The sequence below is a fragment of the Perca flavescens genome, chromosome 15 (genome assembly GCF_004354835.1).
Source record: "Perca flavescens isolate YP-PL-M2 chromosome 15, PFLA_1.0, whole genome shotgun sequence".
In the NCBI taxonomy this organism is placed as follows: domain Eukaryota; kingdom Metazoa; phylum Chordata; class Actinopteri; order Perciformes; family Percidae; genus Perca; species Perca flavescens.
Window position 1 is genome coordinate 13,931,697 of NC_041345.1, and position 21,274 is coordinate 13,952,970.

At 43.0% G+C, this 21,274-nt stretch overlaps 1 protein-coding gene across 4 annotated transcripts in view; it reads left to right on the plus strand.

Annotated features, from left to right (window-relative positions):
• The window catches only part of LOC114570403 (protein sidekick-2), an 88,965-nt gene that overhangs the window by 38,645 nt on the left and 29,046 nt on the right, over positions 1 to 21,274 (plus strand). For all 4 annotated transcript variants that reach the window (XM_028600721.1, XM_028600723.1, XM_028600722.1 and 1 more), the window contains exons 2-12: positions 8,023 to 8,182; positions 11,341 to 11,447; positions 11,704 to 11,851; positions 14,076 to 14,209; positions 17,965 to 18,076; positions 18,497 to 18,687; positions 18,909 to 18,992; positions 19,119 to 19,313; positions 19,793 to 19,909; positions 20,177 to 20,344; positions 20,800 to 20,902. In XM_028600721.1, coding sequence (XP_028456522.1) covers positions 8,023 to 8,182; positions 11,341 to 11,447; positions 11,704 to 11,851; positions 14,076 to 14,209; positions 17,965 to 18,076; positions 18,497 to 18,687; positions 18,909 to 18,992; positions 19,119 to 19,313; positions 19,793 to 19,909; positions 20,177 to 20,344; positions 20,800 to 20,902 — 1,519 coding nt within the window. The remainder of the gene's footprint in view (positions 1 to 8,022; positions 8,183 to 11,340; positions 11,448 to 11,703; positions 11,852 to 14,075; positions 14,210 to 17,964; positions 18,077 to 18,496; positions 18,688 to 18,908; positions 18,993 to 19,118; positions 19,314 to 19,792; positions 19,910 to 20,176; positions 20,345 to 20,799; positions 20,903 to 21,274) is intronic.

The window sequence follows — 21,274 nt, forward strand, 5'->3', positions numbered from 1 at the left end:
TGATCCTGCTACACATCATGCCAGACCTGCAACAGGTATAGAAAAGATTTAAAAAAAAAACAACAACAACAACAAAGAAAGCATCCATACACTATTTAACTCATCTCATTACTCATCTTCAACTCATCGGGTCCAACTCAAGACCTGACGTGTAATCTGTGTGACGTATTGTAAATTTGAGAAATTCCTAAACTCCCAATCCTCGAGTGGCTGATGCGTTGACACAAAAATAAGGTGTATGTCATCTGCAAAACATGTAAATAAAGCATTGCCAACAATGATTGCTGTTCACGTCTGGGCTCAGAGGAAGGAAGTGAGACAGACAGGCAGGCCGTGTAAATGTAATGAAGGGAGATAATAATTCTTTTCTCTGTCAGCTGCTCTCTGCCATTAGCATTTACTGCCAGCCCCTGCCACTCACTGCTTGGCGCCCATGCACTCTGCCACACTGATAAGAATCACAATCACCAGCCATTCCACACGCATATATTACAATGGCAGGCGCCCTGATACCTCGCACCTAGCAAAACACTATTAGCATGCCAGTGGTATCTCTCCAATTCAGAGATTCAAAGGGATCGGCTGGAGAGAAAAGAACGAATGGGACATGGCAGTTTTAGTCTATGCATTTTGCCTGATAATATTCTGGTCATAGTCACAAACACACAAATATTCACATATTTTTTCATCCACAGGCACACACCTGCACACCTGCACACACACACACACACACACACACACACACACACACACACACACACACACACACACACACACATGCATTATGAGGGATAAAGGAGAACAAGGAGCAGACACGTTTTCCTAATGTCAAGAACAATGTTGACTCTCTCCTCCAAAAAAAACCCATCAAAATGTATATGTTAATGGTGGGAGGGAAAGGTCCAGATTATGTCTGGTGCATCAAGCAATTAAATCAAGACCTGTCTGATATCTTCATGGAGTTACCAACAGAGGGATTCCAGGATGGACAGGCAGCACAGCATTGCAGGTGCATCTGATCATCTCCACCTCAATGCGTGTGAAATAACGTTTCCCCCACCATACCATCTACTAATTAGGATCTAATTATCCAGGCTAGTGTAAACAATCGCGGCAGATGGCATAGCGTGCAGTATTAACTCTAATGACCTGGGGCCCTGTGGAATTCACATTTCAGCGCGTTTGTTTATTTTCCTCCATTAGTCTTTGCCCTACTTTCTAAATTCACTTAGGCCTATTTCCAACCTTCTCATGCCTTGAGAAAAGCTGCCCGCCTCCTATTCCCGATGCAGCTTGTGTTTTTTTTTTTATTTGCTATTTCTTCCACTTACTGTCGTTTATCTGTTTTTTTGTTGCTTACTCTTGTTTTTTCTTCTTGTCTGTTTCTCCTTTTTCAAACAATGTCAATTAGCTCTCAAAAAGATCAAGTGAAATTTCAATTTGTACCTATTTTCTTCCCCACCTGCTACCATCTCCCTTCTCCCTAGTGAAAAGAGAAAAGAGAAAAGTCGGAGAAAGATCTGTATGTGATCTGGCGCACAAAACCTTACTAAATCATAGAAGCCGCCTGTCTCACCTGGGAAATATTACTGTAATGTCAGTCACGCACGCACTACAACGGGTGGCAAGCCTGGATCATTTCCCAATGTGTTCTACCCATAAGAGCTATCCAAATCTCACTTCCTTAAGAAAGAAAGAATTTCATATATCTTGTCTTTAGAAAGTAAGAAATTGCCATAGTGTCCGGCTTACATTACTAAGTTGAAATGTTGATCTGTTGGCTCCAAGAATATGTTGACAACTCACCACTGCAAGACATAAATCTTATTTGAGTGCTACAAAGTCAGACACAAATCCCTACTTTGTCTTTAACAAAGCTATAGGACTATCCCTTGGTGATTAAAGACATAACTTAATTCAACGACATACTGTAACCTACATCTAGCTACAGTTGTTCATTTGTGGTTTCTCCACTGTTCATCGGACAAGGCTGAGCTAACTAGAGACTTGATGCTACAGAGGGTGTGTATTGGTGGCTGTGGGTGTGTGAGGTCTCATTAATTGACGCCGGGCCTTGTGCCTGTGCTCCTCTGCGTGCCTTGTTCTCTGCCAGGAGCTGGACTTGCTAATTAGGCTCCTGGATATCACAGACACGTCCCTTGGTACGCCATACATTATACTGCTAGTGTTGAAGAGAATCAGAGAGCAGGGCGATAGGATGGAGGAAAATGGAGTAAGGAGCGATGCAGGGAGATGGGAAAGATGGAAAGACATCTTGACAGAGCTCAGAAGGAAGGGACGCAGAGAGAAAGTGAGCGTGATGACAACTGATGAGAGGGCAAGGAGAGAGAGTATGAGAACTACTGTATTGGGAGAGATCAAGGCCACCAAGAAAGAGAAACTGCCACAGCACACAGGGAGGAAACTGATGCTGTGGAAAGTAAAAGAGAAGAGAAAGTTAAGATGGAAAGAGAATAGAAGAAGAGGGAATCAAAAAGAAAAAGATGGCTTGAGACAAGCTTAGCAGAAAGGTAGAGGGAGGTAGAGGAGCAGCAAGACATGCTGTGTGTGTGTGTGTTGTGTGTGTGTGTGTGTGTGTGTGTGTGTGTGTGTGTGTGTGTGACTGAGAGTATGTGTGTGACTGTGAGTATGACTGTGAATTTGTCTGTGCTGCCCGCTGGAGTGTGTGTCCAGGTAATTCAATCTGCTGCACATTGACTGGCCTCCCGCTCCGTCTTCGCTCCTAATTAAATCTCCATTTGTTGGCTGAATGCTAGTGCTTCTAATTGTGTTGCTGTAGCATCTGATACACACACCTAGACACACACACACACACACACACATGCACACAGGCCCCGCAGCAAGTGGGATCCCAGACACGTCACCGTAGTACATTACACCTCAATTAATCACATCAATTAACATCAATTAACCCGTGGCGATCCACTAAACACAGCTGGTATGCGGGCGGTATTTCATCTGTGGCGACCTGAGGACTTTTTCTGCAACATCAAAGCAGGAAAATCAATATTCCTACTTCATCTTTTTCCTCTGAGCAGTGAGCATGATTGTATGAGCTTTTAAAAGCATGTCACTTGGGCCATGAAACCTATATTGCCACAACATCAATACCAAGGGGATCTCATACAGGGCGTTATCCTACTGAATTGTTATGGTTTTGGGGTTTTCTTAGTTTGGTAGTCTGTTTTCTGTGTTGTATTTTGCTCAGTTTCCTGTTTTATTTTGAAGTCTCTGGTTTTCTGTCTTGTCTTGTCCGATTTACTTCCTGTCTTGTGTTTCCCTCCTTTTTTGATTGCTCTGCCCAGCCTAATGTGTTTCACCTGTTTCCCAGCACTTGTGTCACCTGTCTTGTATTTTCTCATTAGTCTGTGTATTTAGTCTTTGTGTTTCCCTTTGTCAGATCATTTTGTGTCCCCCAGTGTCAGTCCTCGTCTATGCTCCTGGTTATTCCTGTTTTCTTGGATTCCCTTGGTTTTTGTTTATACCTTTTGTCTTCATTTTTGGAATCAGTTTTTGCCTGCTGCAGCTAACAGGACTCCCTTGGTTTGTTTGTGTTTCCTTAATAAATCCTCCACTTCAAACGTTCTCCTGCCTGCCTGCCTGCTCTCTGCATTTTGGGTCCGCCATTCCCTACTCCTCCCTGCTACAACCCAACATGAATGGTGCACATGTTCTAGGGGCTATAAATACAAAAGGGGTAGGGAAACATCGAGCTATGATGGACTGGCACTCACATGCAGCATGCAGATGCTGATCCATGGGCCATTTCTCTAAATGAATGTAGGGTTATGGAGGCTCTCCTTCTCCCCTCCCTGTCTTTCAAGCCTGGCCTGCTTGTTTGGCTCTGGCTGTAATGGGTCGCTTCACCTTGCTGCCTAGCGTTGGAGGACATCCCCCCCCTCCTTTGATATCTTGTTTTCCTTCTCTCAGTCCCCCACCTCATCCTACCTCTGTACATCACTTCTCAATCTCTCTTTTATCATTAAACTTGGCATTTTTCTCACCATCTGTTTCACCATCACTCTCTCTTCCTCCTCTCTGTCTTTTCTTGTTTGCTCTTTTTCTTAAACCCTCCCTTCATGTCCGCCTATTTTCTGACTCACCTAAGTGATGGAGTGTAAATCGGTGGGGTGCCTGTTGTCCCGGTGACAGCAGCTGGTGACAGAGTGACAGATCAGCCTGACCTTCAGGACGGATCATTTTCGTGGGGGAAGGTGTGAGTGTTTGTGTGTGTATTTATGTGTTAAAAGAGCTTCATGTCCTGGCCCAAACATTCTCATCTCAACTTGTAAAGCAACAACTCACCAAAGGCAACCCAGTAGGCGTGTGTGTGTGTGTGTGTGTGTGTGTGTGTGTGTGTGTGTGTGTGTGTGTGTGTGTATCTATAAGGGTGGTGTTTTGTTGTCATGTTTTATCTAAGATGGTTTTCATCCCCTTTTAAGATGCCCCCTCCACCAACCCCACAACCCACACCAGTTCACCAACCCATTACTAGGCCAAGGTCACTGCCATGACTGTTGCATAACCCCCATCAGAGAGGCTAACCATGACCCATCTCGCATGTTAAAGTCCAATTGGAGAGGCTAAATGACAGCTCTAAATTTTCCTGGATGACATGATGTGCCATGAGGTGGACTGGAAGTGGTCCATGGAGCAGGGAAGTTATGTGCATAATATGTATATGTGTGTGTCTAGGAAGAGAAAGACAGGTGGAGCGAAAGAGATAGCGATGTGGAGTGATTGAGAAATGGCGCCTCCAAATGTTTCAACAGGCAGAGGCTCTACTTTATCGCTACATCTCAGTGATACAGTTGTGCCAAGTGCTAGCTAGGATGTGGTTACATAGGCTCAAACACAGTTGCCTGAGGAATAAAAAGAGTGCAGAATGAGCTCCCTGCTGCTTGTGTGGAACAGGGTTAAGGAGGTGAGACACAAAATAAGCAAGATAAAGAGTACAAGACAAAAACCGAATGTGAACACTGTCTGTGTGATTGCATGCCAGCATGGCGCAATGGGGAACACAATGGGCCTTGCTTTAAAAAGCTGCCCTGGTGCCTGTGGTCTTTGTCTCACAGACATTAAAATTCTGTGTATGCAGCAGTGGACCCCGCTGGAGCAATGCCACCATTCAACCTCAGCTGTCAGGTTAGAATAAGGTGTTTTCATATCGTTTGTGAATAGTGTGGTGGTGCAGCTTGACTGTTGGGGGCAGCTGCTCTGCACAGCAGCCACATTAAAGCCTTCCGGGTCCTCCCATGCCAGTTTTTGGTCTTCCCTAGATCTGCCGACCCGTCTCGGTTGGCTTTTATCCGTTTTCTCATATTGCTGCAGGAGTTCAGTGTCCAAAAGGACTGCCCTCGAGCTTTCCATCTGGATTCGAAGCCTGCAGCAGGCAATGCCTTGCACCTGCCAAACCCACCACTGTCCCTTCGTTCATCACTGGAATAAGGAGACACCAGTTCTTCATAGCCAATGCTCTTCCTTTTCTTCTTCCCTCCACCCCAGACTTTTTCCAAAAAAGATGTCAGCTCTACCTTTGACATAGTGCACCCATGTCTGCTTCAATCAGATGGGCTAATGTTCTCTAATCATTAAGTTGATTCTATAGTCCCTTATGTACTTTTGATGTGTGTTTGTGTCTACAGGCACGTGTGTCTGTAAACATGAGACATGTGCTATGTATTTGTCATGTACAGCATGCTCCTGTTCCATGAAGTCACAGTGCTCTAAAATGAGATGACAGCTGAGGCAAATTATGGATCAGCTCAGCGATGATGATACCACAGTGTATGTGTACAGTGTAACACATCCAACTGACATATTAGTGACAGCAGCATACTCATCTACTGTGATCTGCATGCAGTGTCTACCACAGGCACAAACATGTATCAGCGTTTTTTGACCTCAGCAAAGAACAAAAGCACAGTGATGAAGAGGAAGAGGAGAATGAGGGTCAGACAATAGGTTCTCTGTCGGAAACTCATTAGATCCCAGAACCCAGTGTGCAGAGGACTGCGTCCAATCTTCCTTCAGCATTAAGAACTATTACAGCCAGCAGTCATTTAAGATTTCACAGAGACTCAAAGAGAGGATCACTTCAGCTGTCTTTTACATGGTGAGAAATCTTTTCTTGGATGTCGATTCTGCACTGTATGTAACAGTGAATAGGAACACAATGGCACTAAAACATGTAACCACAGTGGTGATTACTGTCCTCGCAATTCCCCGTTACGCAATTTCACATCAGTAACTTGGTATTATGCATATTCCTTGCCTCAGACGATCAATGTGTGAGTACGGCATGTGCAGGTCTCTAATGGTGGCTTGTTGATGTAGCTGCATTACTAAGTGCATGTAGCCACCGTGCCCCTGAACCAGCTGTGTGTTTTTTTCAGGCATAAGTAAATGTTTTGTGATTGTGTGTGTGTGTGTGTGTGTGTGTGTGTGTGTGTGTGTGTGTCAAGTACAAATGCATTTACTAGTGGATGGAATTACAGCAAAGCTACCACTCCAGCGGCTACTGCCTGTGGACAAAAGGGATGGCTCCCACATTTGGGCTCAGGCAAAGATCAGTTTGTTTTGGATAGGTTCATGCAAAAGTGGTAGAAAGAACAGATCAGCCAGGTTTTTAGCCAGGAGTATTGTTGTTACCAAACGGGTCAAAATGTAAGGACTGGTTTTGGAAACAGAAAGCATTGAGGTGGCTGTTGTTTGTTTGCCTCCTTTTATGAGTGGTGTCTTTGAGGGTAATAGAAAGGGGAGTAAGCTGCAGCTTTCAGAGGGGTATTGTGTGCTAGTGTGTATGTGTGTGTCCTATTATCTGTATTTCTGCGTCTGCATACAGTGTGCGCATGGTCGCCGGTGTGAAACACAGAGGTGCGGAGTCATTCTTCTATTTACAGTTTCAATCAGGTCCAATTTTCTGTATCCCCTCCCCTGCTCGGCAAGGCTGCCCTCACATTCACCCAGTTCCACCACACCATCCTCTGCTTTCACCACCATAAATCTTGGGCATGAAAATGCGTGTGGATGTGGAGAGAGAAAGAGGCTCCAGCAATCTGCCATGAGAGTGAGTCAGCCTAGTGTGGTGGACCTACAACCAGGCGTGCTTCAGGCCTTGGCGGCTTACTGCAACTATTAATACAGACTTTAATTAGCCCGCCACAAACACTGGCACAATCGGCTCAGTGTCGCCCGTGGCTGGCGAGGCAGACAGATCAATAGGTCTGATCATGCCTTTTTCATCAGCTCAAATGAAAGCACTTTGTCTCCAAGCTCAGCCCTGGACCTTGCGTATCACCTTAAAGGCTTTCTGTGGCTGCACTGGCTGTGTGCAGTGTTGCGGATGGGGCCTGTATAATCTGGCTGCATTAGGGAACTATAAAGATAAATGAAGGGAGGCACAGAGCATAACTCATCCTGTCAGAGAAGAGGGTTTAAGGCTCGGAAACTTTGTGTTTTCTAAAGCAGCCCCTACCACCCCCACCCCCCATGGCTTCCTAGTTTTATACTCTCTCTTCCTCCTACTTGCTTGTTTTTTTTTTTTTTTTTTTGTACAATCTCTGCTGTATTTTTCTCCATCTGCTTTCTGTCTATTCCCCCTTCCCTCCTCGCTCCATCTCCCTCTGCCTCTCCCCCGCCATCTCTCTTCCCATCCTCTTTTACTGATCTAGAGGTATGGACGAGTTCATTTACACTTCCTCTGCTGCACAAATTGCTCTTCTACCTCTTTGCCAGCACATTTCAGTTTGAAATAAAAGAGTAAGCTGCTTTTGCAGCAACAACTTATTTCATGTTCTGTTTGGCAGGCTTTCCTCTTGACCTTCAAGTTCCCAATCAGTGCAGTAGAAAAAAATGGAAATAGCTTGTTACTGAATCACCAAATCACTGCCTTTTTTAACCAACTACCGCTCTGACTGCTTCACATTCTTCTTTTTCCTGTCTTTCCCAATATGTCTCTTACGTTTTTTCCCTTCCTTCTTTTCTTTGTTTTTCCAACAGATGATGTCCCACCTTATTTTAAGATGGAGCCCCCTCAGACCCAGGTTCACTTGGAGGGGAACCGCCTGGTCCTAACCTGCATGGCAGAGGGCAGCTGGCCCCTGGAATTCAAATGGATCTACAATGGTACCAAGCTCACACATTTCTCCTTGGAATACAGGTAAGGAACGCAACCTTGCCTGCTGATTCTATTATCATTTTTTTTTTATTCATCAACTATAATTAGCTTACTACATGAGACATTTTAGCAGCATTTAATTGTAACTAATAGCTCATAGCTCATTTTTATTCATATTCAAGGCTCATTTCTATGGATTTATTCAGGACTGATTTGGCTGCTGTCTCCCCTGAGACATAACACACTGTGTTCAGGGGATTGTCAGATTCATTCCAATTTGTATCTCACACTGTTTGCAACATGCAGAGATGGTGTGAGCAGATAACTTCTTTTCTCCTGCGGTTTGTTGAAACTATCATTGCTGCAACAAAATCTAACTGTAGCCCACTAACTCAATTCTAATTGGTTACAGGATTATTATGTGCCCCTTCAAATCTGATACATCCGTTGCATGGGAGATGAATTGATCAGGGGTACTAAAATGTAAAAGTAGGATGTGTCTACAGTAGCCAACAAATTCAGGCATATGACTCTGACCAGGATGCAGAGAGGCCTAGTTAGCTTATTATTAGAGATGTTCCACTGCCTAAAACGCTGGTATCAGTATCGGGAAGTACTGGAGTTTATGCACCGATCCGATATCACGTAATAAAGCCCTAAAGAAAATCTACATTAAAGTAGTTTATTTATGTTCTTTTTCCGTTATAACTGACTGTCAAACTGGAGAATAAAAGAAAGTTTTGGGGCATTCATTGTTTGTGTTTGTTCATGTTTCACAAAGAGTTTAACCTGAGCCAGACCGACAACAAAGATAGAAATCATATCACATCCATACAGGGATAGTAGTATACAGCTGTTAAAACATAATGAAATATAAGACACCCTGGTATCGGATCGGTACTCGGTATCGGCCGATACGCAAGTTCAGGTATCGGAATCGGTATCGGGAAGCAAAAAAGTGGTATTGGGCCATCTGTACTTATTATATAGCTATACTGTTATCGTGAGCCTAAAACTCCCATGCATTCATTCTTAGCCACTATATCTCTTATTTAACACATGAATGACATTACTAGCACGCTCGTTGGAGCTCATTTGAAAGGTGAATATTGTCTGTACTCACTGTTTCTCGGTAACTCAGAAAGCTGTTAGTAGCAGTCTTTTCACACCCTCTGTCCAGCGGGAAGCTGTAAGATGAAGAAACCTGTCCTGAGTGTTTGTGTGCAAATCTCAGGCTCTTCTGCCATGCAGCGGAAAGTCCTGAGCATGTCTACTGCAGCATCACGTGTGGCAGCATCCGATGTACTGAACTTACAACCAGCTCTTAGCGTTTCTCTGATTGTTTCCCGTTTCTCTCGCTTTATTGGCATGAATGTCAGAAATAAAAATATTGCCAAAGCATCAAGGATAATAATGTGAGAAGAAATACATACCATTCATTGAGTAAACTAAAATATATACTCAATCTGTCTCTTGTTCCATTAAAGCAACACTAGAGCACTTTTCGCGCTTCGGTCCCCCTACAGGTTGGAAGCGTAATGTCTCATTATGTCTCATTCAAACTACAGATCCGCTACCCAATCTCGCAAACTTGCATAATGTAATGTAATGGACAATTCAGCTTCCAACCTGTAGGGGGACCGAAGTGGGAAAAGTGCTCTAGTGTTGCTTTAAGTCCCGCCCCCTCAAAAAACCCAGTAGGTTGCAAGACTCCTCTCTGATTGGCACTGATAGGCTAACAAAATTGACAACTGGTCACACCCAATACAGAAGAAAAGCACCTGAGATGTTCAAGGGCTACTTACAGCAGTAGACATTTCACAAACTATGTGTTTCTCTATATTTATGCAAACGTTATTATGTATGCAGGGATAATTGAACCAGCCCATATATTTTTGTTAACAGAAATACATATAGAACAATACATAAACAAATTTAGCATGGTGCTATAACAATGCATATTTTTCATCAGATTGTGCTGTGTGGGTGGGCTATAAGGTGCTGTTTCACTGACCGTGGAGTTCATCTGGGCACCTTTTTTTGTAACACTTCAGCCTCCGAACGCAATGTGGAAGAATTCAACTAATGGCGAGTTGTGGCAAGAGAAAGCTTCAGCCTGTGCTAACAAAGCCTCTCTGTGTGTTTGTGTGTATGCATCAGTGTGCCCATTTGCCCATTTACTGTATGCTTGTGTGTCTGCATGTGTGTTCACAAGTCACAGTTGCAGTCCACAGTGAAAGTCATTTTCTATCTAATTCTAGCTCGTTTTCTTCACTCTCTACTCACAGTCTGGCTAGTCCCCTAGACATGGACAGACTCTCTCAGGTGGCATTATCTGATTGCTATCACTGGCTAGTGGCTACACCCCTCCTCTGCTCCCCACACACCCTTTCCCATGTCTCGCTCCCTCTATCACATCCTCTCTCTCCTCTTCTCCCCCTCGTCTTCTTCGTCTTCTCCTGTCTTTCCTCAGTTTTTGGCTGTGCTCTCACGTGGCTTAGTCTCTGGGTCTGCTTCTTTGCAGCCCTCTGCTTGTTATTCTTCACCAGCCCTGATCAAAGAGGAGAACTGGAATCCATTTAATCAGACACCCCACACACACACACACACACACACACACACACACACACACACACACACACACACACACACACACACTCATTGCAGTGCAGGGGGAACATGGAAGGGCCGACTCCGCACTCCTAACTGGCTGTAGCAAACCAATTAAAGGGGACTCAGCTCTGGGATTATCTACCTAGAATTTCACACAAACCATTTAACATGAATGCACATCAGGAATGCCCAGGAGTAACAGGTAAGAGGTGATCATATGATTTGATTCCACTGACTGAAGATACAGGATAACAATGGGGTTTTGTGAGTCCAGCCAGTCTGTCAGAAACTCTCTTTGCTGTTCACTACAGCTGGCTTTAATATTACATCCTTCTTTCCTTAGTTTATCATCTACTGTCCATCTGTACATCAGCACTGAATCACACTTCAAGGCTGCTTTGTTATATGCCTAATTTAGAACATCTATGTCTAATGGCTAAGTGGAATGCCATTTAAACTGTTTCATTGAAACATCTCAATTAATTTAGCGTCTTGAGTGTGGGGAATAAAAGCACCAAGATGACAAATGTTGCTTTCTGTCATGCTGATGATGACTAATGGCACTTTGTGTTGTGTGTGCCCATTAGGTACCTGATCCCCTCGCTGGACCGATTGCACGCTGGACACTACCGCTGCATTGTGAGAAATCGAGTGGGTGCTTTAATGCAGTGCAGTACTGAAGTGCAGGTTGCCTGTAAGTGCAAGTTTCTTTCTATACATCTGGGAGAGTAAGGGGAGGACACTGTTTTTGTTAAAGGGTTGTCAGGCACAGTATGTGGAGGAAAGGAGCTTAGCGTTTGAAAAAGGTAAATAATGTGGAAATAATGACAATTCTTCTTTTTCATTTTGCTGGCATCCATTTCCCACATTTTCTCTCCTAGTATTAACTTTCCTCTTTTGCTCACTTTCGTTGTCTCACTTTCTTACACTCCTCTCTTTATGCCTGCTAGATATGGGTGGTTTTGTGGAGGGCGAACGGTCTCAAACTGTATCCCAGGGTGAGGGGGCTCTCATCCACGCACCGCAGATACACAGCTTCCCCAGGCCACAGATCACCTGGTTCAGAGATGGACGTAAGATTCCCTCCAGCAGCCGTATGTAAGTCTACCTTTGTACGAGTAGAGAGTGAGTGCATGTGACTCTTATGTGTTTCTGCGCGTGTCTCATATACACTCATATATGAAATGTTGGTTCAACGCTGAGCTGCTGAACCAGAATATCTTTCACTTCAGAGAACTCCAAGAAGTTCAATACTGCTCACATATTTTCTCCAATCCCCCCACACACACAAAATGAGCGAAGTTGAGCAGAGTAGTTGATGAACAAATGTTGGCGCCGGCCCTGTGTTCATCATTGAATTACCTCTCAATGATAAAGCGGATTATTATATCGCCCCTATTGACTTTGCAGGCGGAATGATTGAAGGGTAGAGATAGAGCAGGCAGCAGGGGAACCAATTAGACAAAATTGGACAAAAGGCTTCAATTGATGATATGTTTGACTGACAGCCCTCACCCCTGGGTGGATGTGTGTGTGGGAGGGTGTGTGTGCATACGTGGTTGTGGTTAGAATCTATTTGAGTCCAAATGTGCACAGTGGGAGTTACAGTATATGTATAATTGTATGTAAATCTGTATTATATGGGCTATTCTCCGAGCATGAATGTGTGTGTGTGTGTGTGTGTGTGTGTGTGTGTGTGTGTGTGTGTGTGTGTGTGTGTGTGTGTGTGTGTGTGTCACCTAAGATCAATTTTGCCATCCAGACAAATATAGGTAGGCAGTCCACAACTCCTCAGAACCCAATTCATCATGTATTATTCAGCAACTACCATGTTGTAGCTGACATGAAAACTTTCACCCCGAGTTGCATGCTCTCGATTAAAGAACGGATTGGTAAGGGAAATTGTAAGAAAAATCTCAACCCCTTCCATTAATGTTTTAACCAATTCCAGAGCTGGTTACTGTGTGGCTGACTCTTATCAGAAGTGAAGCGGTGAAGCTTTGCTCCGTGACAATGAAAGCTACTGACGGGACACTCTGCATTTACCGCTTGTTTGCTCGCTTTGTGTCAGGCCACATTGATATTCACAGGCGTATGTGTATGTTGGTGTTTGTGTGTTTGTGTAAGTGTCTGTTGACTCTGTGAGACTCACTGCTTTTAATTGTCCAGGAGTCTGTCTGTTTATCCTGCACCAATCAGGCAGATGCTGGCAGATATGAAGATCCTAATCTGGCCGCGTGCTTAGTGTCAGCCTTCATTTAATGGTCCCCTCTGAAACGTTTGAGCCCATTTGCCTAACCAACATTCAGCCATTCTCGAGGCACAAAAAGGATTTTTAGCATGGTGTTTTTCAAGCAAATTGGATAGTATGATAGATGAAATAGTTTTTACAAGTATCCATCCACTGTCTTGTATTCTGTGTATCTTATTATAATTATAAGTGCAATAAATGTGCCCAAAAATCACTCCACAAAACAGCCAAGCTAACATGATGCTAATGCAATACCTTATATTGAGTTTATAGAAATATAGTTGTGTGCATGGCTAAATTCTGGACTTTATGTGCTGTCTTTTGCAATTATTCATCTATATACACTGGGGAAGGTTGCAAAGATTGGCTTTGACAGTGGCTTACATCTTAAAATATAGTTTCAATATAAATCAGTAATCAACAGGTTCATCAGTTGCTCAAAGCTATTGTAGGACCAATTCATTTCTGTATATATTAAGTATATCACAAAACCAGCCTCACTTATCTTAAACCCCTGAGTTACTTTGTGTTAATACCCAATTACTGCAGAAACAGAGAGTATAACATAATAAGGGACATTCTGAACTATTCATTTAAGACACTGCAGTACCTTGTAGATGGAAGTGCTCATAAAAATTGGTTTTCTATGCTTCTTTTCAGACATAATTTATGAGTCAGTGTGTATGTGTGTGTGCGTGCATGCATGCATGCGTGATTGTGTGTCAGTTTACCCTTAGGATTTATTGACTGTGAGAAGCAACTACTCCCTGGTTTAATGATATGAGGGTGTCTGTGCGCTTGTTAATGTGTGTATGTGTGAGCGGTTTAGCGTGTTTGGGGACACATTTTGTAATGCACACCAGTTGACTGGGGATGTCTGATTAATTGGGAGCCAAATTGGTGACACCAATTTGATTTGACTAAATTTTTCGCTAGCTAAAGCCATTTGTGTCTTCATGAGGGTAAGATTGAGATTAAGTGAGTGCCATGAGAATGCATGTAAGGCAATGCAATGTCCTTAAAACTTAAAGTTAAACTATTTTGTGTGTGGGCACGAATATTTACTTATAGTGCCATCACCCTGGACAACACGCTTGTCATCCTGTCCACTGTGGCCCCTGATGCGGGACGCTACTACGCCCAGGCGGTCAATGACAAGAATGGGGAGAACAAAACCAGTCAGCCCATCACACTCACAGTGGAGAGTAAGTACACATGCAGGTGCACGTGCATCCACACAACAGGCTTCCTCACCCACTTAGCGAAACATACCTCACTAGCAGATTGTGTGTGTCATCAGCAGACTGCATTAACAGGTTGTTGCAAAAAAAGTTTCACTCGTCATATTATTTTTCAGCTCAACACACATTCATTCAGCACAGCAGCTACACAACAGGTGGCTCAGCCAAAGACCAGAGTAAACAGAGATAGCGCCCTCTACTGGTGCACCCTTTCATCATATCACTCCTTTCTGCCGTTCCTTCTTCTCTCTCTCCAACAGAGTATTCAAACCCATTACCTACGATAGTTGTCCTCTTGTTCTGCAGTCCTCCTCTGACCTCTGGCTTCGAGCAGTGAATTACGGTCATGAGGTGTGTGTTAGGTAGAGCTCCAGCAGCTCTCTGACTGGCTGGATGTACGGGCCCATAAAGTGGACCTTCAGTTTAATCGCTCCTCACAAAACGCAGATTTATGAAAGTGGCACTGGGCAAATGGGGGATGATTAAACATGCACACACACGCACAAACACACACATCAGATTAGAAGGTCGGCCTCACATATACATGCTCACAACTTCAAATAAAGTTTGGAATTGCTCATGCAAACCCGGTTACCTGTCAAGTTATTAGCGTTTAGCTGAACCTGAAGCTTCTCTATCCTCCTACCTACGTTCGCCCTCTTTCATCTGAACAAAGTCACTCAAATTCTCCCACATACTGTTACTTACTTTCTTCTAGACAAAATCAGTCTCTCCTACGACCAGCCAATTTAAGGAGCATCTAAATGCATTTTCAAATTGTCTCTGAAGATAACATATTTGATCATATTTTATATCATATTTGGATTTGGATTTGGATTTGGATATGTATACTATCGAATAAGGATTTTAACCTGCTCTCATGTGGAGCTGAACATTTTTAATATCAGCCACTTGCTCCTCATATTGTGAACACAGTGTTTGTAATTCAATGCTCAATACGCATGACACAGCAATCTGTGGGGACCAGATATCACTGAATATCACTGAATCTGACCTTGCGGATCACACAACCATATTTCGCATCTGAAAGTCAATAAGGTTTTTACAGCTGCATTTGTTCATTTTAGCAATTCTATGGAGAAAAGATGGAAAAATATGCAGTAGAGGGAGCGTGTTGTTCCAAAGGGAGCAGCATACAAATGAGACAGAGCTGAGTCTAATCGTAAAAGGCAAACTGACATTGGCTAAGTGGGCAGACATTTTGCTTTTTGTTCTCTTCTTTAGAGTGTGAAATTCACTACAGTTGACTTGGGTTTACAATTGTCTTTGGACACAGACAGATGTCAACAATATGGTGACATTAGTTTCAATAATTTGCTATGCAGGTCACCACGTTGTTTACTTTTCCCGTTTAATTAGAAGATTACACACTCGAGGTATTCTCAACACTGAGAGTTTATGAACTGCAATACATTAATTAGTCTCTGCCAAGGAACCAGTCATGTCTTCTGGAAAATAAAATGAGTTATTTGGCTAGTTTAATGGATTCCCAGTTTTCATTGTGTCATTGGCAAACATGGACACAATTCTCAGACAAACTTGTTTAATTTGTATATTTACACAAAACTGTAACACATTTGATAAACCTTAAATATATATTAAAGTGTAATACAATCACTCAATTTAAAAGGGGCAATTTCACAAAAGAGCTTCAACACGACAACATCAACAGTTACAATCAATGAATGATGCATAGATTATTTATAATAGTATTATGTGTGTGCTGTTTATACCACTACTCGTCTCTCTTGGTGGAAAGATGAATATTCTTCTTCTTCCCTCTCCATCAATCGATTCTTCTCCTTGCTCCTCCTCTTTCTATGTCTAATTTCTTCTCCACTAAATGTATCAGGAGCTCAGAGACCATAAGACCCACAACAATCACACTTTCCACATAATCTCATCCATTAATTAGGAAACAAAAATTACATAGATCTGCCAAATGCCTGTAATCTTAAGCCAGTAAATTCTGACCCAAGTGATTAAAATATTTTCCTCATAAATCCTTTGGACTGGTAAATCCTTGCAGCCTGTTTCTGTTTCTTTTCAATTTTTTGAGTCTTCTGATTACTTGACAACAAGGTGTTCTACATGGATTGATTGGTCTTCAGTATGCAAATAAATGATAATGCCAATAATGCCCTCAAGATGATGCTTGTACCACCATAATGAAATAAATTCTAAAACCTTTAAGTCAGCTGCAAAATCACAAAATTGATCTATTTACCTTTCAATCAATGGGTAATCCTTTGCCTCCAAATATTTTCTTTTGAATAAAACACATTGCATCTCAAAAGGACGAATGTTGCTGTTATTCGCCTGTCCAGACTGCTTGCTACAAAACCCAGTTTGAGTTTTTTATCTACCAAACATTATGACAATGCATTTCCTGGTCATTGTATGCTGCCATGGAATTATCTTTGCAATCTGAGTTTAATGATTTTGGTGGTTTGCTTTGGTCTTAATTCAAATGTCTTCATTTTGAAATGTTAAATGCATTCTTTAAATATGCCAGCCAAATGTCAGCAGCAGCTTCATTTGACTTGTTCTTCTTTTCCTTCTTTGCTGCTTGTGCTTGAAGCTGTACAATCATAGCTAATAGTATATGGCTCAGCTAAAAGCACTACTTTTTAATACAGTTGGCATCTTATAGTCTACTGTGAACATTTGTACTCAATGCCATGTTTTATATTTGTCTGTTTTTGTAAAACCTAACCCTCAGCTTTACAGTGTGTGGCTTGTTACTTAAACAAGAATTTCTGCTATGGGAGCCCAATAAACAATCACATTTCAAATGGTAAATTGTATTTTTTTTAGCAACCTATTGATAAAAATGCATTCAACTGGGTTTGTAAAATTGTAATGCAACCAAAATTATGATTTTTCAGACTGTACAGCTGAAGAGCTGGAGACTTGAGCGAAGCAATCAAATGGGGAGCAGAACCAAACGGCAATAACCCATCAGGAGGGCTGTGCCTGCATTTAGGCAGTGTTTGTACAGGAAGCTCTGTAATTACACTGCTGATATTCCACAGAAATGGGCCTTGAAATGGTGTGTTATTTTGTGCCACAATAAGGTGGCACAAAAAAACAATAATGATAATAAAAACGTGATTACGGACCCTATTAACCTGGTGTAGCCCTGAAAAAAACCTGTGCGTGGAAACACATGGGCAACACACATGCATGCAGTACAGGCCGTCAATTAACGCGTAAACGCGCAATCGCTCAAACACATACAAGTGCACAGGCCCATACCCGTACTCTGGGGAGGTGGGGGAAAATGAGATCAGATTCAGAGAGAGATCACTGATTGAGGGCAGTGAATCGATGGTTGGCTGGAGGCTCCGTGAAACCCGTGAGTGATGGTGCTGCATTTAATCGCCTTTTGTGTTTGTCTCAATTATGCTACATAATGGCTTCTAACACCTGGGCTAACATCGTGCTGCAGGAAATGCTGTGTGCACTAGAAAAATAATCTAAAGTAAAGACAGGGCTGTTAATAGTTGGGTGATAGCAGGCTGGCTACCTGCTGGTGATAGTGACTGTCAATCTCTGTGTATGGATCTAGTCATGCTCAGTTGGCCACATCAGGCAGCTGCACAGGCTTAATATGAGGTCATCATATAGTTTATAGATTTCTTCTCACTTTTTTCACTTCTATTATCTACGTCCATTTGTTTCTGTGTGTGTGATAGATGTGGGAGGACCTGCAGACCCCATCGCCCCCTCAATCATTATCCCCCCCAAGAATACCAGTGTAACCATGGGAAGAAACGAGGCTATCATGGAATGTGTTGCTAATGCAAGGTACTAACACAGACACACGCATGGATACTGAGGAAAAGACAAATACAACCCAGACAGACACGCACACATTACCAAAACACCTCCACCTTCTCTCGCCTCCACATCTGATATTTTGTGATTCAAATGAGTCTGGAAACCCTTTGTTTGAACATGATAGAAAAGTATTTTGTACATCTCTCATTTTACCTCTCCTCCATTCTTCCCTTTGATTCAAGGCTTCACTCTGTTCTCCCTATCTCGCACAATCTCAGGGCTGAATCCTGACTATTATCTCCAATTCAAAGACTTAATCAGAATGACAGATGTATCCCATTGCTCCCTCAGTGCTCTGTAACCTTGAAACGGAATAAAAATCTGTATTAAAAGCACTAAACTACGCTCCCTATCTCTTGCTTTTCTTTTCATCTTTTTCTCCTCCAGACCTCTCATCAAAATGACTGTTACTTGGAGGAAAGACGGGGTAGTGGTCAATACGGGGATCCGAGATTTTGGCCGTAGATTGGTCATCTCTTTGCCTGCAGTCAGCGATAGCGGCTATTACGAGTGTGAGGCGTCACTCCGCAGTAGTAGCGTCCCATCGGTCACTGCTGGGGCCTTCCTGCATGTGCTAGGTAAATAACCCACAATTTCCATTTTAACCTTCCACCCCCGTGTTGAGAGAACATTGTGTTGCCATTTGATACTTCAGTAATTGAGTTGATGACGATATCTAGAGTGTTGCAAATGATCATTCAATAGAGAGGGGTAGAGATAAAAAAGCACAGATGATCCGTGAGTCGTTCTTAAAGGCTTAAATGGGGCAATGTTTTATGCTTTTTCTTCTTTGAAACAGAATATCCTCTGTTTGTAAAAGAGCCGCCAACTCACATCAGTGCAGAGATGGAGAAGGTGGTCGATATCCCCTGCCAGGCACGGGGTCAGTGGTGTTTGTTTTTCTTTGTGCTATTGCATGTGTGAAAGAGCAAGAAAGTATGAAACAAAAAAACAGAATAAAAATGTCACAATGACGAAGAAATAAATGAATCCTCTGCTTCCTCTGCAGGCACGCCGCAGCCAGACATAGTGTGGTACAAAGATGCGGTGCCCATCAGCCCGGTAAAGATCCCCAGGTATAGGGTGTTGGTAGGAGGCAGCCTACAGATCAACGGTCTCCTGCCAGATGACACAGGGATGTTTCAGTGCTTTGCCCGCAATCTCGCAGGAGAGATCCAGACAAACACCTACCTAGCTGTTACTAGTATGTCCCCTTGAAAATATTTCAAAGCTATCTACATGTCTGCTTCTTAATTCTGCTCATCTTTTCCTCTCTGTTCCCTCCCTTTCTTTTCCTAAATCCGCTCCTCTGTTCTCTCTAATCCTCTTTTCTCACTCTCTCTGTCTTGCCTCCTACACCCATCTATCTATATATCGTTTCACATTGACAGATTTGTCACCTTGGATGCTTGGGCAATTATTGGCTATTTTTGAATCAGACAAGGTGCAGGAGAAGCAGAGAGATGTCAGATTCTCAGAACTGTCCCTGAGAATAAGACCTGACAGCCGCCCCTTTTGTCAAGTCTATTAAGCTCTCAGCTGGCATCTGCTTTATTAGGCTGAAAGCTGTTTATGTCTCTCATTATCACCTCTGTCTCACCTGATTTTGTTTGCCTGTGTGTGTGTGTGTTTCTGTGTGTGTGTGTGTGTGTGTGTGTGTGTGTGTGACCCCTCCCCTCTCAGGTATCGCTCCCAACATCACCGCTGGCCCCTCTGACAGCGCCGTGATTGACAGCATGTCAGTCATTCTGCATTGTGAGACCTCAGGAGCCCCACGGCCAGCCATCACCTGGCAGAAAGGTGCGTGGGTTAACAGCATGAGGTTCTGAGGTGGGGGGTTCATTATGGAGCATTTGGACTTGTCAAAGCAAACGAGATCTCTGGAAAGGACTCAAAATATGCATTTTCTCTAAAAAGTTAAAGCTTTACTTTCCTGCATTGCTATTCCCTCCTGTTTGTTTTTTCCTGACATTTCTCCAATACCCTAATCTCTTTTTGTCCCTGTTCTCCCTTTTTTTTCTCTGTCCTCTATTCCATACGATCAATCATTTCCACCCTTCCTTGCAGGTGAACGTGTCTTGGCCAGTGGCTCGGTCCAGCTGCCCAGGTTCACCCTACTGGAGTCAGGCAGCCTGCTAATCAGTCCCTCTCACCTGTCTGATGCTGGTACCTACACCTGCATGGCCAGTAACTCCAGGGGCATTGATGAAGCTTCAGCCGACCTAGTGGTCTGGGGTAAGCATAACAGAAACTGGATACTCCCCTGCTTGCAGCGTGTGCAAACCCCTGTATCCTCATTTTCTACGTTGTCCAGCACAGGGGGAAAATACTGCAAACTACGAGTCCAAGCTAAACCTGTGGAAAAAATAAAGAAATAAAAAGAAACATTCTTCATTTTTTTAATCCATGACTTACTTATAGATGCAGAAAGTACCTAGTTGCTGGAGGTCATTCTCTAGATATTCTGAATACATTGTCTAATGACTCATGTGTGCACTCATTTTCTGTGCATAAATTCACATCATCAGTCCTTGAAAGCCTTGCAAAATACTCCATCCATTAGAAATGCGGTGTAATTCACCCAGTTTCAGAAAGACATTGAGTGAAAGATGAGACCAATTCCACTAAGCTCTGTTCAATCCGCTGCTCAACCACAGTCTCTGAATAACAACCTCTGTGTGTGTTTGCAGCACGTACTCACATCACTAAACCACCACAAGACCAGAGTGTCATCAAAGGGACCAAGGCTGTTATGACCTGTGGTGTGACCCATGACCCCAGTGTCACTGTGAGGTAATGATAACATCCACTGGCAATATCTGTTGGATTTCATTTTTTCTTTCATTGCATACTATTTTTGTCAGACATCACATACTTTCTGCTTGCTATTTGTCTATGCAACCCAAGTCTAGAAAACAAGCTTGGGTATCAATGTTTACTTAATTAGTTTATAAAATCTGCGAGAGATCTTTTAGTGTTTATCCACCCTTATGCAACCTCCTATGGGAAGATTTGGAAACTCTTAGAATCTGATTGAGGAATTAATCCATCGCTTCTCCTCACTCTTCAGACAGTCTTGATCATGATAGAGTGTGTGCACATGCATCTGTCTCAGAGGGAGTGAAATGATGTCTGTGGAGCCCAGTGATTAGAGTGCCTGTCACC